Source organism: Typopeltis vanoorti, chromosome 18, assembly GCF_054136105.1.
Source record: "Typopeltis vanoorti isolate ZY-2024b chromosome 18, IOZ_Tvanoo_1.0, whole genome shotgun sequence".
In the NCBI taxonomy this organism is placed as follows: domain Eukaryota; kingdom Metazoa; phylum Arthropoda; class Arachnida; order Uropygi; family Thelyphonidae; genus Typopeltis; species Typopeltis vanoorti.
In genome coordinates, this window is record NC_143566.1 from 111,652,964 (window position 1) to 111,671,214 (window position 18,251).

Below are 18,251 nucleotides of genomic sequence, written 5' to 3' on the forward strand. Positions count from 1 at the left end.
ACTAAATCCTGAATTTAAATTCAATTTATATATAAAATATATTAGACATTTTATAATATAATAAATAGTCTAGTGTCCTTAATAAAAAATATACTGGGTTACTTATTACTGAAAATAAATAGTACCAAGTCAACATTAAATTTTACATGTTCCCCACTTTTTTTTTTTTTTAAAACCAAATACTATGATACTTCTGATATGTTGCATATAACTTTTAGATGTCATCATAAAACTCTATTCAAAATAGCATTAGTCGTGGTGCTAGTGTCCTTGGTAAATGTGGCGGTCGTGTTTAGCTAGTCTAGAAAACGTGTTTTTAAAGTTAAATATAGTATGGCTTTTTGTCACAAATTGTGCTGCAGTTGTGCATCGGTTAGATACAAGTGTCCTTCAGTGGTATTATTGTTTAGAACTGTGTTGTATATATTGTGTTTTCACTGCCGTTTGTTTCACTATATCAACATGTAAAGATGGCATCCAACAAGAAACGTACGTCAGCGGCACACAGGACTTCTACTACTACACGAAAGGCTGGCTCAGTGTTAGATTTTTAGCAATGGATGCGTTGCGGAAACTGCTACATGTATGCGCCAAAAAATGTGAAGGATCTGTGGTCGGTCTGGCAAAATGAGAAGAACGAAAATGTCGACGTATGTGAGAAGTGTCGGGATAGGCTGGAGCGTTTAGGAATGGAAGCTGACATCGGGACCGTAGCGGAAGAACTTCGGCGGGAGGTTATGAAAATGAAAAATGACCTTCATCTTCTTCATGAGGAAGTGGAAGTGATCGGTAAGGAGATACTGGAAGTTAAAGCTGAGTTTAATGTGTTAAACAGAGAAATTAGGACTATAGAGATTACTTTAGCTGAAGTAACTAGAACAGGATTACATGTGGGTGAGTCTTTGGTGAATGATTCAGTAATAAATAGTATGGGAGTGATTGGGAGTCAACAAAATAAAACCACAAGTGGCCTAGAAGAAATGAGATGTAGTGAGAGTGGGAGGGTAAGTAATAGAGAGTTGAGTAATGAAGCTGGGAGAGTCATGCTGAATAGTGTAGAGAATGAGTCCATGAGTGTGGACTTGAATGAAGTTAAGAGTGGTAAAATATATGGTCATTCTATGATTAAGGGTATGGAGAGTGGTATGCATGAGGAGTGCTTGGCTGATGGGACAATAGAAAGAGTGGCTTTAGCAATAAAGAGAGGGCATGAAGCAGACAAGATGATAATTATGGTGGGTACGAATGACCTGAGAGGTAGTATAAATCGGGTAGGAAAAGATTTAAGAACATTATTAGATATTGTGAAGAGGAAAAGTGTCAATGGGAGGATAGTGTGTGTGCTGCCTCGTTTTGACAATTACGAGTTAAGTAGACGAGCAATGATAATGAATGATATGATTGCAAGAATGTGCAAAAAAAGAGGTCTGGAGTTTGTTGATGTTTGGAGTGTGTTTGAAGGAAAAGGGCAGTTGTATGCTAGAGATGAACTGCATCTTAACATGGAAGGACATAAGCGATTGAAGAAGTTATTGTTTTCTGAACAGGTTGAAGTTATTGGGCAGGGAAACTAATATTGAAAAGGTTGAGTGTAAGAGAGAGAAACTTTAGCACTGATTGTGTATTTATTGATCCTTATAGGCAGAATAAATTGCAGAAGAGAGGGGATAAAAATCGGCATAGGACTACGGTAGTTAGTTACTTATATATCAGTTCTAAAGCCGGTACAACATCTAGAGGAAATCTGCAATTTTTGTATACCAATGCTAGAAGCATTCGAAATAAGAGAGAAGAATTTTTGGCATTAGTCAGTGAAATCTCACCAAAAGTTGTAGGCATTAGTCAAACTTGGCTGTCAGCAGAAGATGTGGTCACTGGAATTGAATGTGATGGGTACAGTATTTTCAGGGAGGATAGAGAAGATAGAACAGGAGGAGGAGTATTGTTGATGATAGCTGATGTGTTGCAGCCAAAGAAAGTAGTATATCATGATGATAGACATGTGAATGAGAGTTCATTTGAGGCAGTCTGGTGCGAAATAGTGACCAACGCAACCAAATATACAGTTGGATGCTGCTATAGGCCAGGGAGTACGGGGGGAGATATTGAATTCATGCATCAGCAACTTAGTGCAATGAGTGAAGGCTTAGTGATTATTATGGGGGATTTTAATTATGGTGATATCAATTGGAAGGAGGAAATATCACGTAGCAAAAAGGAAATGGAGTTCATACATCTTCTACGAGATAATTACTTGAAACAGCACATAACTGAAGGGGACACGTGGTGTGAGAGTGTTGGACCTGGTTATTGGTTCAGAGGTTATATGCATAAGTAAGGTGACCTCGTTACCTCCAGTTGGTGAAAGCGATCATGTGGTATTGACTTGGAAGGTTGCAAAATCTGTGGATTTTTCTATTAAGAACGGGTATGTATGGAACTACAGGTTAGGCAATTATAACAAGCTTCGGAGTGAGCTTGCAGCCATCCCATGGCAGAACATATTGCAAGGGAAAGATGTTAGCCGTGCTTGGGATAAAATCAGCGGGTATCTGAGGAAAGCAATATCAGATTGTGTCCCCATGGTCAGAAGGTCAAACAAGGCAGGCATTAGATGGATGAGCAGTAGTATCAAGCTTGAACTGCAAAAAAAGAAAATGTTATGGAGAATTTACAAGGAGAAAGGCGATCAGGACACCCATGAGCAGTACAAGGCTCAAGCTAGGAAGGTTACCAGCATAGTAAGAAAAGCTAAATCAGATTATGAGAAGACCTTAGCCAAAGAGATCAAGGGTAATCCCAAAGAGTTCTTCCGCTATGTGGCAAGTAAGAGGAAGAATGACTTCGGAAGGATAACCTTAGTGGGTGCTGATGGTATTGAGGTGACAAAATCAGATGTAATAGTCGAGTTACTGAGTGATCACTTTTCAAAAGTCTATCACCCAAGTGAGGATATCTCTATACCTACAGCAATAACTAATGTGAGAATTGAAGCTAAAGAATCAGAGGTATTAAATATATTGCAAAACTTAAATGCAAACACTGTGGTAGGCTTAGATGGAATATCAACTCGGGTGTTGCGTGAATGTGCAAATGAATTGTCAACCCCTCTTACTTGGATATTTAATTTAAGTTTGAACTCTGGTATGGTCCCTAGGGAGTGGAAGTTAGGCAAAGTGGTTCCTTTGCATAAGGGTGGCTCTAAAACTGCGGTATTAAATTACAGACCAATCACCATCTCAGGAGTAGTGGTAAAAGTATTGGAAAAGTTGGTTAAAGACAAAATTCAAGAATGGGTGGATCAGGATATGATACTCTATAGAGGCCAACATGGTTTTGTTAAAGGTAGATCCTGCCTTAGCAATCTATTAACTATTCATAACAGAATAACATCTGAGTTGGACAAAGGAACTGGCTACACAGTGGTACTTCTGGATTTTGCTAAGGCTTTTGACAGGATACCCCATAGAACACTGTTACGCAAATTGGAGCAGATGGGAATGGATATTAAATTGGTGATATGGATAGGAGAATGGCTCAGGGATAGATACCATAAGGTGGTGTATGGAGGAGCCGAGTCCAGAATGAGGCAGGTGACCAGTGGTGTGCCTCAGAGCTCTGTGCTTGGGCCAATGTTGTTTAATTTGTATATAAATGATATAGGAAACGGCTTAAAGGGAGATATTCAGTTGTTTGCTGATGATGCAAAGTTGTGTAGTGCAATAAAAAATCAAGCTGATGTTGAAAGTTTGCAGGAGGATTTAAATAAGATGGTAAAATGGGCAAAAGAAAATGGATGTCAGTTCAATGTGGAGAAGTGTAAAGTCATGCATTTTGGGATTAAAAGATTACCAGCTGTGTACTACATCGATGGAAAGGTACTCCAAGAGATTGATGAGGCTAGGGACTTAGGGGTATTGGTAGATAGGGAGATGACGTTCAGAGGACACATTGCTAAGGTGTCCAAGATTGCACATAGGATTACTTGGTTGTTGAGAAACACACTGACATCCAGAGATAAAGAGGTTATTATTCCCCTTTATAAAGCATTGATACTTCCACATTTGGATTACTGTGCTCAGGTCTGGTCACCTGGATTCCTTGGAGATGAGGAGGCTGTGGAGAGGGTTCAGAGAAGAGTGACCAAGTTGGTGAGTGATATAAAAAATGCTCCCTACGTTGATAGATTGATAGCTTGTGGATTGCAGAGATTGGTTGATAGGCCGAAGAAGAGGGGATATGATAGAAACATTCAAATTACTAAAAGGTTTTTATAGGATTGATGCAGGGGAATTGTTTCAGCTGTGTGATAGTGATGGAAGAACAAGAGGTCATCTCTGGAAATTAAAGAAGAGTGTGATTAACAAAGGTGTCAGAACAAGGTTTTTTGCCTGGAGGGTGGTGAATGAGTGAAATTCATTGCCTGACTTAGTTGTGAGCTCTTCGTCTGTAAATGAATTCAAGAAGATATATGACAGATATTGTTTTGCTAGTTTGGGTCTCCCACGATGAGTCTACTGACTCCATGGAGATACCCGTACTACTAATAATAATAATAAAAAGTAGTGCAACTGGATATTCTATATGAAGATGATATATAAGAGAGTAACAATAACTGACTGTATGAATCCACACAATGGATATTTTCTGGAAAAAAAAAAAATAAAAAAATAAATAAATATATATATATATATATATATATATATATATAGTGAATAATTTTTTTTTTCAATTTCATATTACAGCTGCTGCTTGACAGACTTCATGTGCAACTTATTATTACCCTTTTATACACAATTATGAGTGAGAAAGGAAATGCAGAAGAGGTGGACCTAAGAAACAAACGGTTAATGATCAGAAGCTTAAAATTCTAAATTGTTATAAGTTGTTTAATTACATCAAATAATGTCTCTTAAGAATCTGTCTAACATTCTTTTTTGCACCAATACAGTAACTGTCTCTTTGGAACACACTAAACTGAAACAAGTTATAGTAATATAATTAAACTGTAACATATTGATCTTTAATTGACCATGATTTATAAACATCTAATGCCAACAAGTTTTGCCGAAGGGGCTGTCCGGCTTCTTCAGGGCTTATAATGGCAAGAGAAAACACTCAAAGTGGCTAGTATAGAGAAAATGGAGTAACACTCCACTGTACTAGCCACTTTGAGTTTTTTTTTTCTCTTACCGTTATAATCCCTGAAGAAGCCAGATAGCCCTGCCGGCTAAACTTGTTGGTATTAGATGTTTATAAATCATGGGCAATTAAAGATCAATACATTACAATTTAATTATATGTTTGAATGGCCAAATATAACCTAAACAGTTATAGTTATCAGTATGGTTTCATTTAGTACTGAATAATTTCAGAATGAATTAACTGCACTACATGAGGTGCTGTTGCATATATATTTTTATATCAACCTCACAAATAAAAGATCATAAAACTTGTAACACAACAGCACTACATGTAGATAAGTAATCAGAGAGAAAGAAGGTATCCATCAACATATTTACTAAAGAGCTGTAGATTGCATTCAACAAAAATACAGTAATTATAAAATTATTTAGAAATCTCCATGTTAATACCTGTTTTATATTTGTGTTTTATTGTATTAATCTGAAGAAGTATTAATTTCATAATTATGAATACTAGAAGTAACAGGAATATAAACTACAAAAAAAAGTCATCCAACCAAGGAAATTAGGCAAAATTGCATAAAACAGGTATCAGAAAGGCTATTCAAAAGAACAGAATAGACTGAAAGAAGACAAGAAGTGGTGCAAAAAACAATATTAGATTTTTAAGAGACTTTATTTGATGTAATAAAACTGTGGATGGATATTGACCATCAGCTGTTTACATTACACATTATTATTATTACTATTTCGTGATAACTCCAAGGAGTCCAAAGACTAATCAAGGGAGGGCACCAATCTACAACTCTCCGTCTCCATCATCTACACCAACGCAATCTACTGCCCACTACTACCACCACCACTAGTATTTTTGTCTGTAAATTGCATGAGTTCTGAAGACCAATTTATCAAAGGAACTCAACTGCAACCTGAATGGAGAACTTCCAGAATAAGTAAAACAGTTCAGCTATTTAGGCACAATTTTTAGTGAAGATGGTAAATTAAATATGGAAATAGACAACAGAATTAGTAAAGCTAGTATGTTAGGAAGTCAGCAGAATAAATTTATATGGAATAAGAAAGAGATTAGTCAAAACAATAAATTTGTTATACAAGACGGTGTTGAAACCAACTGAAATTCAAACCATCTGAGAGCTGGGTTAGAAATACAACACTTGATTAAAGACTGGAGATCTCTGATGAGAGTTGAAAGATTAGTGGAATGAACAGATGGTATCAATGGCAGTATCACATTAAAAATTAGGATATTAGGAAAGAACTTGCCATTGTTGGCATTCAGGAATGTGTCAGTAGAGCTAATCTCAGGTGGTATGGTCACTTAAACAGAATGGGAGAAGTAAGATCAGCAAAACAATTGTTCTTTGGCAGGATGGCAGGGAAAAGATCCAGAGGAAGACCAAGATGTAGATGGACAGATACAGTAAAAAGTGCCTTAAAAGACAGAAATATAAGATCTGACAATACTGGAATCTCGACAGATTAATTTGGAGGAAAATTGTTGATCAAAAGTTAGTAATAGTATAAATTTTTCTTGTAGTACTATCATAATTATCCCATATACCCCCTGAGGAAACATATCAGGAATTTGATGATGGAATGATGGTGCCCAACTGTGTGGAGTAGCAGCCATTTTTTTTAAATATGCATAATCATAGCATCCATGAGAAAGCAACTGCAATAAGTCTGCAGAGAGAGAGAGAGAGGGGTTATTCATTAAGTGGAAAGCCCTCAAAGGGAGAGCATTCCACTTAATGGATAGAATTAACCATCTCAGGTAGCATCCTGGTGTACTAACCCAAACATGAAAACAGTATTCAAAGTCAGGAAGACAAATGATTTAAATGTTAAGAGCTGTGCAGGTGAGTGGCTGTGTTTTGAACAAAAGCGAACAAGTTTTTTTTGAGACTGAGGATGCTATGGATACAATGCAGTCATGTTAGGATAGGGTCGTGAAAGAACCCAAAAGGAGAAAACTGATCTTGAGTCCTTCCTTGAAGAAATAAGAAAGGACTATGTTTTGATACACTGAAATCCCCTACATTATCTTTATTCCATCTGTAAATGAGGATATCAGTGAAGAAATCATGATATATACAACCACACACACACACAACCATCAATCCACAGACCAGCTCAAATCCTTTTATCCAAATTTTCTGATTGTTTATTCAACATAATTTTTTCCCATTTATTACGATAACATCTCCTCACTAAAATTATAATTTACAGGTATGAAATTGAATGGAAGTTATTTCTTTCTTGCATATGTTCATGGTACTAGTTTACAATAGATCCAACAGCCTTTCAAGTAGTGTATATATATAAACAAATACTAATATATAAATATTTATTTATATATTAGTATAATAATTAAAAATTTATAAATGCACTTTAATTCCAAAATGTCACAAATGAAATGTGTTTTTAGTAGTTATTAACCTTATCCACCGAATGCATGTCAGCACCACATTGGAGGAGAACATCACATAGGGAAATATTTTGAAGTTTAACAGCATGCTGCAATGCAGTGCAGTCATTCTAGATAAAGAGAGAAAAAAATGAAAATAAATTTTATCATAAAAGCATATAAATACAGCATAAAAACTGATTCCTAAATCTTACAATTAAAACAATAGTAGCAATAATGCACATGAATGTTAAGGAGACTTTTCCATCTATTTTTTTTTTTTTTTTATGTTGAGCCCATAGACGAGAGGTTGGTTGCATGCATATAAAAATATCACTATAAATGAACAGATTCTTATGAAATTTGCTGTTCTGTTTGGAATTTTTGAAGCCTCCATAGCTCAGTTGTTTAAATGAGCCTTTTAGTTGGAAAGACCCAGGTTCCAATCCTGCCTATGATGTGAGGAATCGGGTATTTTCAATCAAATGGTGAGTTAGCTTGTCTCATACAAAGGTGGACGATCACATGGAAACTCAGGCTTTTTGTCCTTCAAAACAGGCAAGCTGGCCGGAAGCAAACATGCAATATTCAGACATAGGCCACTTTGGGAATAACCTATTCTGTCAAATATTGTTTCAAACACTTGTGCAGTGAAATGTAGGTCTACACATAAGTGTAAATCAGAACGGGTTTGGAACTAGACAATACATGGATAAGAACAGCTATGTGTGCATTATTCAATGGAATAAGAAATCAATACTACACTATGGTTTTAACTGTGTTTAGAAGATGAATATCTACAATATTCTTAGAATCCTGAAAGATCACAAGCATTTGGAGATTAGTAGAGTTATGTGGTATTTTCTTAGACATCTTGCAGGTATGGAAAGATCTGCCTTCCTCTATATACAACCTGTTTCTTTTTATACATCATCAAATTTCTGACATGTATCCTAAGGGGATATCCAGTTATGATAGTACCACATGAAAAAGTTACATCATTACCAACTACTTATCAACTTTCCTCCAAATTAATCTGTTATCTGTCAAGGCTCTAATATTATCAAATGTTATATTTCTCTCTTTTAAGGCACTTTTTACTGTATCAATTTATTTAGATCTTTTGTACCTGCCAACCTACAAAGAACATTTGTTTTGCTAACCTTTCCTCACCCATTCTTGGTTAAGCATTTATGGAGACACAACACATTATTATTATTATTCAGGCCTCCATGGAGTCAAAAGCCTTATCGTGGGAGGTCCTTCTAAGAACATAAAGTCTGTCAAGACTCATCGAGGGGAGGTCCCCCCCCCCCCACTAAGAAACACAAAGTCTATCATACCACTCCTTAAACTCATTGACTGTTCTCGCTCTCACCACTCCATCAGGCAATGCATTCCACGGTTCAACCGCCCTCCATGCAAAGAAACCACTCCTCACCCTCTTGCTCACATTTCCTTTCATAACTTCCAGGGATGGCCTCTTGTCATCACTCCTTCCCGCTGTTCAACCAAGCTAAAGAACTCCCCAGTGTCAACCCTGTAACCACCTCTCAACAGTTTAAAAGTCCCAATCATATCACCTCTCCTTCTTCTATCCACCAAACTCTGCAGTCCACAATCCCTCAGCCGATCCTCATAACCAAAATTGTGCAGTCCTGAAACCATCTTTGTCATCTGTCTTTGTACCCTTTCCACAGTTAATTTATCCCCTTCAAATCTTAGGGACCAAATCCGAGAACAATAATCTAAGTGTGGTCTGATCAGAGACTTATACAAAGGAATGATAACCCTTTTATTTTAACATGTGTTAAAATAATTACTTTACTTAATATTAGGAAAGTAACATTCTACATTTCAACCTCTCTATTGAGGTCATCATCAAGAAAATACAAATTATGTGCCACTACACTTCACAAAGGTAAAATGAATATCGAAGCTGCTTATTAATCTTTTATCTAGCCTGACCTCTAGTAGAGAAAATAAAACTTATTTTCTCTATGGTTATGGCATTCTTGTAGTCTTTTTTGTTTTTAGTGTTATTTTTATGGAGGGTCTTATGAACTGCTTTTTTATTATAGCCATTTTTTACAAATGTATGGTTAATGATTTTGAATTCGTGATTTAGAGCTTTCATTCGAGCAAATGTGTTTGAGGGTGCTTATGACTTCTAGATTTTGTGTTGGGTGGTGGTATGAATTTTTGTGTATGTACTGGCCCATGTCTAGGTTTGCAGTAGACTGAGATGGAGAGACAGCCTGAGGGAGGACATGAGACGAGCATCTAGAAAAGGAAGAAAGTAGTTTTTGATTTCAAGGGTGAATTGGATCTGTTTGTGTTGTTTGTTCAGATGGTTAAAGAATGCATTTAATGTTTCGCAGCTGTGGGGCCAAATGGAGAAATGTCATGGACATATCTGAGCCAGACTTTGGGCTTTAGGCTGGCCAAATCTAGAGCTCGTTGCTCAAAGTCTTCCATGTAAAAGTTAGCTATTTGGGGGGGGGGGGGGGGAGTGGTGAGCCCATGGCTATACCTTCTTTTTGTAGGTATAGCCATGGGCTCACCATTACATGCTACAGGTAAAGTGCAGTGGCATGTAACTTGTATCTTATACATATGTATTTTACTGATGATGATGATGAGGTCAAAATGTCAAATATTACTTTCCTAATATTAAGTAAAGTAATTATTTTAACATGTGTGTTGTGTCTCCATAAATTCTTAACTATGAATGCTGAACACTGCGTAACCTTAAAAGAAAGAACCTCTCCCATTCTGTTTAAGTTGCCATACCACCTGAGATTAGCTCTACTAACACATTCCTGAATGCTAACAATGTCAAGTTCTTTCCTAATATCCTTGTTTTTAATATGATACTGCCATTGATGTCACCTGTTCAGTCCCCTAACTTTTTTCAGGATGCTCATATCTGTGGTCTCCAATCTTTGATCAAGAGTTTTATTTCTAACCCAGCTCTCTGATACATAAATTAAAATTGTTTTGAACACTGTCTTGTATACAACTAATTTAGTGTTTTAAATAATCTCTCTCTCTCTTACTCCATATAAATTTATTCAGTTGACTTCCTACCATACCAGCTTTACTAATTCTGTTGTCTATTTCCATATTTAATTTATCATCTTCATGAAAACTGTGCCTAAATAGTTAAAATGTTTTATTGGTTCTATAGGTTCACCATTCAGGATACATTTATGTTTTCAATGTTTCTGCTTATTTTCATTGTCTTTGTCATTTCATTACTGAATTTCATACCAAATTAATCAAAGCAGTTATTCAATTTATTCAGAGAATCCTGCTGACATGTACTGGATTTATTTAAGAGTATAACATCATCCGTTATACTCTTAAATGAGATTTATATCTCCAATTTGAGTACAATTGAAGTATACAGTAGTATCTTGCTAATCCGAACTAATAAAAACCGTGCTTGTTCGGATTAGCGAAAAGTTTGGATTAGTGACTTTTTGCCCAAGAGACAACAATAACTAGTGTTTAAGACAAAAATAATCAGATTCTAATGGTACATCAATTTAATTCTGGAAATAAATGAAGTAACTCATAGAAAAAAAAAAGCTACTGTACTGTAATGTAAAACTTAAAAAGTAATATAAGTTTATTTTAGTAAAAAATTTAGTTTGTATATATCTTTATTGTTGAAGATTTTGATTTAATAAAATTGCATAGTTCAGTACATAACTTAATTTGCATAAAAAATATCACTTTCTTATACACAACACACAAAATAAAGTTTCACAAAATAACACAAAAAAGTTTTTTTTAAAATTTCTCTCTAAAAAAAGTCTGATTTTCTTTCGCTTCTTGGAAGCTAAACTGTTTTCAAATGCTTCTTCTTGGAGCTGCATTAGCAAAAAAACTTTGTGGAATGGCGTATCATTCTGATTAGCCCATTCTATACACATATTAAAACTGTCAACTGCCTCTTCGTGTTTTACTTTTTTTTCTTTGAATTCTTTATCATCATCATCGTCTGCGAATTCATTCTGTAGCGTCATATTTATAATTTAAGCATCTGATTTGATTTTGAGTTCACTTTCAGTTCTACCTGTAATCCATTCCGTAACATCTGTTTGTGAAATTTCAACATTTGGATTTATATTTTTAACCAAATTATGCACATTTTGAATTTCTGCTTTTTGCGTATCACCGTAGTTATCTTTAAATTCTAGAAGACCACAGTTTTCTCCATGATACTCGAATTGCTTCAGGTTTGAGAATGCTACATTCTTCAAATTTATATTTTTTATTGATATGGTAACATCATAATTTTGGGAAATTACATTTAAAAGCAGGTCTTTACGATCTTTTAATTTCGTGGATTGTATTATGTTCTGATCCATTGGTTGCAACAATGCAGTACAGTTAGTTTGGAGGCAAAATAATAGCACACAAAATAATAATATATAATAAATATAATAAAAATAATAAATAAAACTTTCTTTTCTTTCAAACTGCAGTTCGTGTTACTGGAGGGTTCGGACTAAAGAGGTTCGGATTAGCGAGATACCACTGTACTTGCATAAATCTTACCAGGAACATTCAGTAGGTAAAAAAAATTCTTGTGTAATTCTCACATTCAGTTTTAATTCTCTTTTCATAGATGGGTATGGGTACTAAGAGTGCTTCAGTTCAATCATCTGGAATTTGACCCTCTGGCCATGCTTTCTGAATTATGCCGTGTAGCCAATGTAAAACTTTTATACCTCTATATATGAGCATTTCTAGTTGAATATTATCTATGCCAAATGCCTTTCCACATTTCAAGTTTTTGATGGCTTTTTCTACTTAAAGTAGTGATATGTATTTCTGATTGCATTTCTGTTGAATGTTTTCTACCATCATGCTATCACTGACTGTTTCATTTAGTGATCTCTCAGAGTAATTACTCTATATATCTAGAATATCTTTATCTTCAGTTTTCATGTCACCTTTATAATCTGATTCCTTTTACAGTACTTTTTCTGCCATTTCTGAGCTTTTTCAACAGATTATTTGCCACCTTCCTGATATTTATTTTCTATGTTCTTATCAAAGGCTTTCCATGACTTTGTTTACCTAGTTTTACACAGTGCTTTGCTCTTACATTTTTATCTGTATTCTCTAAGATTACTAGCTGATTTACTACCTTACCAGGAACTTTCCATATACTTTTACTTTTGAAACCTTGACTGCCTCTTTAACTTCCTGAGTCTATCATGGAGTTCTGATTGTTCTATCCTTGCAAATAACTTCATCACATGCCTCCCTGGCTGAATTAATATTTTCTTCAGGGCCAATGAATCTCTAAGGTTTGGTTCTTTTTTTCAAATTCTTTCATCCTTTAAGAATAATGTTGGTGTATTTAAGTCCACAGTTCACCTTTGATAGTTGCACAACTTTGATTCACTTTAAAATTGTCTTCTACACTCTTCTTTTCCATATGACATTCAATTTTATTGTCCTCAACATGAAATAGTGATCACTTCCAATTTCAAATCCTCTGTATACTCTTGTGTCCTGAACCGGTGGGAAAACATTGCTATTAACAATGACATAGTGAACAAGACTTTTCTGATTTCTTTTATCTTCTTTTTTCTATGTGAATTTGTGCACATATTTATATTGGAACATTGGGTTAGTAATAACTAGTCCATGTCCTGAACAGCTATCCATGTCCATGTCCTGAACAGGTATGTACCATTATTATTAGCTTGATTCTTTTTTCCAAGTTTTCCCAGAACACTTCTGTATGTCTGGTAATCATTTCCTATTCTGCTGTTTAGTTTTGCAACAAGGACCAACATTTGCTTTTTCATCGTGTCAGTTGTCTTCTCTAATGTCTCAAAAAAATTCCTCTATTTCCTCCTTAGTAGAACCTTTCGTGGGACCATAGGCACAAATAAGTCTAATTGCCAGTTCCCCCCATTCTGATGTGTGCCCATATCACTCTACTTGAGATTGTCTGCTATTCAAGAAGATTATCCTTATATTTAATGTTGAATACTATAGCTACTCCTTTTTGCTGATTACTATTGCCTGAAATATAACATCTTACATTTGCTGATTAGAAAGATTTCATCTGTTTTTGTCTTCTTTGTTTTGGTAAGAGCTATTATGTTGATCTGGAACTTAACCAATTTTTCTGCTAGTTCCGTTTCTTTTTCATTCATTCTTCTTTTTTCCGCTATATTTCTTATGTTGATGATGACAATCTTGAGCTCTTCTGATGTTGAGTTTTTGGATTTCTTTGGATAATGCAAAATGATGGTACGACATAATAGAATTTCTTTTTGTTTAACTATTTAATTAATGTTATTTAAGATTATATGAAATTGAGATGGACGTGGAATATCCAGTAATAGATTCATTACTACACCTAGAGAATTTTATCTAACTGCTCTACAAATCCTGGCCTTTGCACTTTATTATATAAATCACAACTTGGAATCTCCTCAAATCTAGCAGAATAGGGGGAAGCAAGATCAGCTGTTAAGTGACCTGCAAATCTCCTAAAGCAGAGATTCTCAACCTATGGTATGCGTACCACTGGTGGTACGTGAGCCACTTACTGGTACATCTAATATCTTGAATTAAATATAGTGGTAGGCCACTGGAAAAGGTTGAGAACCCCTATTCTAAAGGAACACTATTAGATTCGGTTCAGCATGCTGAACCAAATTCAACAGGGAACAAATTCTGTATTTCTCCATGATATGTGACATAACTTGTATTGCATGCTGAAAGAAAGAGGGACAAATTAAATCTAGTGATGAAACTTATCAAGTGGTGACTAGTATAGTATACCACAGAAGCATGGCTTTTCCTCTGAGGAGTGTAGCTGTCACAACCTAACTTCTGCAAGATAGTTCATTCCTTGACAATTTCCTCCAGTCTATTAATTTATGCCTGTTAGCTGAAGGCATATCCAGAACTACTAGCAGACCCATCCATGTAAAGGTGAGAGCAGGGGACCTTCCATACTAACCAACCTTCAACTATGCTACATTGTGATAGCCTAAACATTAGATCTTTCAGTGTTTTTAATGCTGAAGGTTTAAAGCAAAATAATGCAACTTATTTCGTGGCTATTTCAAGAAAAAAAGTCTACTGCTCTCGCTTTTAAGCCCAAATGAAATAATAAAAATGTTCAGTACATGCACATTCTGGTCCTTTATGAATGGACCATTAGGTGCATATACTGAAGAGTTTTATTACTGGATGAAACTTCTATCTCTCTCTCTCTTGCACCCAAAAAGAAGCAGAGGTATCCATACCTCATATATTTTTTCAAAAGAAATGCATCAGTTGATTCTTAAACAATCAATGTATAAACTAATAAAACAGATTGGCTATATATATATATATATATATATGGATATTATTTCTGGGAAAACTCTCATGTTACTCCTCTTAACAAACTATTGTATTTATGGCTATTTTGCCTGCTTCTGTTTAGGAGTGCCCCTGTTTAAATGTCATTGGCTTTTTACTCACGAATTTTTAGGGCATTGTAGATGTATATTTACCAATAAATACGTGTAGCATAAAAGAAGAGAAATTTACACATACATTTTTCTGGGTGTTGTGGCTTTTCTCCTTTCTACGACGTCCAAACTACAGTGTGTGTGTGGGGGGGGTAGGCAATGTGGGAGAATTAAAATAGAAATGGAAAAAACCCAGGTTTTTTGAATAACATATATATACATCATCATCATCATCAAATTCCTGCCATGTACCCTCAAGGGGTGTACAGGATATGATAGTACTACATGAAAAAAATTACATCATTATTAATTTCCTATCTACAATTTTCCTCCAAATCAGTCTGTTACTTGTCAAGACTCCAACATTATCAGATCTTATATTTCTATCGTCTAAAGCACTTTGTACCGTATCAATCCACCTATATCTTGGTCTTCCTCTGGGTCGTTTTCCTGCCAACCTAGCAGAGAACACTTGTTTTGCTAATCTTTCCTCGCCCATTCTGTTTAAGTGACCATACCACCTGAGATTAGCTCTGCTAACACATTCCTGGATGCTGACAATGTCAAGTTCTTTCCTAATATCCTCGTTTTTAATATGATATTGCCATTGATGCCATCTGTTCACGCCTATAATCTTTCTCAGAATAAAAAATGATGGTACAACATGACAGATATATATATACATATATATTATATTATTAGGGATGGCGGAGCGTTTTTTTATATTTATATAGGGTGGGAAAGGGTAAAAGGGGTTGAAAACAGCAAATGATTTTAAGAGGGGGGGGGAAGGGGGTTGATGAGGTGCGGTCCGTTTCGACTATGCTTGGTCGTCATCTGAACACATTGAGGAAGTGGATGCTATGTCAGGTCGGGTAGGTGATTCTGCTTTTGAAGTGTTTGTCTTATCGCCTTTCGGGCGGGGTTGTGATCTCAATTTTATGTTGTGAAACTTCCAAACCTCAGAGATTATGTAGGGCCTATGGACGTTGATAGAGTAAGCGTCACATTTTATGGCTATTGTTTCCGATATTCTAAGCATTATTTCATTGTCTTGTCCATCTACTATGATGGCCTTGTCAATCTGCGGGGTATGTTTTTGTTCAAGGGCGTGAACAGCTATTTCTGTTTTTCCTGTGATTTGTATTCGATTTTTCTTGTTGATGTTGCGTTTTTTAGTGTTTAAATGTTCTGGAATAGGGATGTTATAATCGCGGAAGTGTTCTTGTAGTCTTGCCCATAAAGACCTGATGGTGGGACCTGTGTAGGTGATATCACAGTCTTTCTGGCAGGGAAATTTAAAGACTACATTGTGGTGTTCAAATATTTCTTTTTGTGTGTGAGATTTAGTGGGTTTTAGGAGATTTGCCAATTTTTGGTTTGTGGTGAATACCAGTTTGCAGTCAGTATGTTTGAAGATGTATTTATAGGCTTTGCATGTGTTTTAGGCGTATGGTAGTTTGATCATTTTTTGTGTTGGGAAGTTTGTTTTGGTATTTGGGTTGTTTTGGTTTTTTGCCATCCTGTTTGCGAAATTTATTAGTTGTGTAGGATAGTTGCGACTTTTGAAGATCTGTGTAAGTTTTTTTATTTCTGCATTTAGATTACAAAGTAATCTAAACACAGAAAATCTGTTTGAAAATTTGTAAGCATTTATGAATTGTGATAAGATGACTGATTTTTTAACGGAATATGGATGGTATGAGTGGAAATGGAGGTAGTTTCCGATATGCAAGGGTTTGTGGTATACTTTCGTGGCTATTTTTGTTGTATGTTCTGATTAATGTCAGGTTTAAGAAATTGATGGATTTATTCTGTTCGGTTTCTATGGTGAATTTTAGTCTGTTGCTGTAACTGTTAAGGGATGCTTTTAAGGTGATAATGTATGTGTAGGATTTCCAATGCACAGAATATCGTCCAAGTATCTGCCATAAAAGGAGAAGCGGAGGGGGGGGGTACAAGTGATTCTATGTGTGCTAGGAATAATTCTGCTAGTTGTCTGCTGATGTTTTGGACAACTAGCGGAATTATTTATTTAATTGCTTTTTAATGTTAAGTAGTTATTTTTTTCAAAATGGCTGGCAGGCCACAGCAAAGAGCTCCGTTGGCCATACGTTGAAGACCCCTGTTCTATGTATTAGTCAAACAGGAAGAACTTCATGATGTAATGAAGAAAAATTATTTTTTGTCATTGTATTTGAAATCTTCGTAAATGCATTAATTTCTCTTGATAGCAGTAATGAAATTTATTACTATGAAGAAAAATTGTTGTGGTATTTATCAAACTATAAATCAGGTATTGGCTGTTCTTCAGTAACCCACTCTTCTTTACTTTAATACAAATATGAAGTGAGGTATAAACCATCTTTTGAAGATCTTTTATTACCACTATGTTAAGACAGATGACTTTCATTTCTTATTAAACTTTGTTCTGTGGCCTACCTCACACGGAAATGTTAGATCATCTCCCCCACCCTTCCCCATGGAAGCTTAAGGATATAATGGAGGTATGTTCCAAATCTTTTTTTTAATTAATTTAATAATGAGGACTATTTTGTCAGCTAAGAATAATCTAGCATTGTAAATTCATAGAGAACCATATTAATTTAAATTGAATGTTATTTTTACATGTTTTGCTATCTTTTTTTGGCTAACAGCATCTACAGGAAGATGCTTAGCAACCAAAAAAAAAAAAAAAAAAAAATCTCAAACATTTCCAACAGCCGTTATTTTTATATTTATATATTTAAAGATATTTGATTGACAGTTTAATCATGCATATCATTAGGCACATCATGCAAACCCTGCACATTGTGCAGGGTTTGCATGATGTGCCTAATGATATGCATGATTAATTTGGGACCTCTGTTAAAACATAACAGAGGTCCCAAATTTTATACGCACTAAATAATGACTTCTAGATCTCATGAAGTATAATTTCTTGCTTTCTGTTTAGTGTGTCATGTGAGTTACCTTGGATGACTTCTTGAACATTCTAACAAAAGTATTCCCTTCTCAGTAGGGCATGGAGTATTCTTACCAATCTACAGTGTTGATGTTCTGTGAAGATGTGTGCCATGAGTCCACTTCTTTCTGCTCTCTTATTTTCACCATTATGTGTGTGTTCTTTTTTTTTTTATGAATTTCAAAACCTCGAGGTTTGACACATGCACAACT

The 18,251-nt window shown here is 35.3% G+C and overlaps 1 protein-coding gene across 1 annotated transcript in view; it reads right to left on the bottom strand.

Moving 5' to 3' along the window:
• LOC150097074 (uncharacterized) overlaps nucleotides 1–18,251 on the bottom strand; it is a 376,162-nt gene that overhangs the window by 261,215 nt on the left and 96,696 nt on the right. Inside the window, exon 5 of the mRNA XM_090408120.1 lies at nucleotides 7,605–7,703. Within this exon, the coding sequence (XP_090264246.1) occupies nucleotides 7,605–7,703 (99 nt within the window). The remainder of the gene's footprint in view (nucleotides 1–7,604; nucleotides 7,704–18,251) is intronic.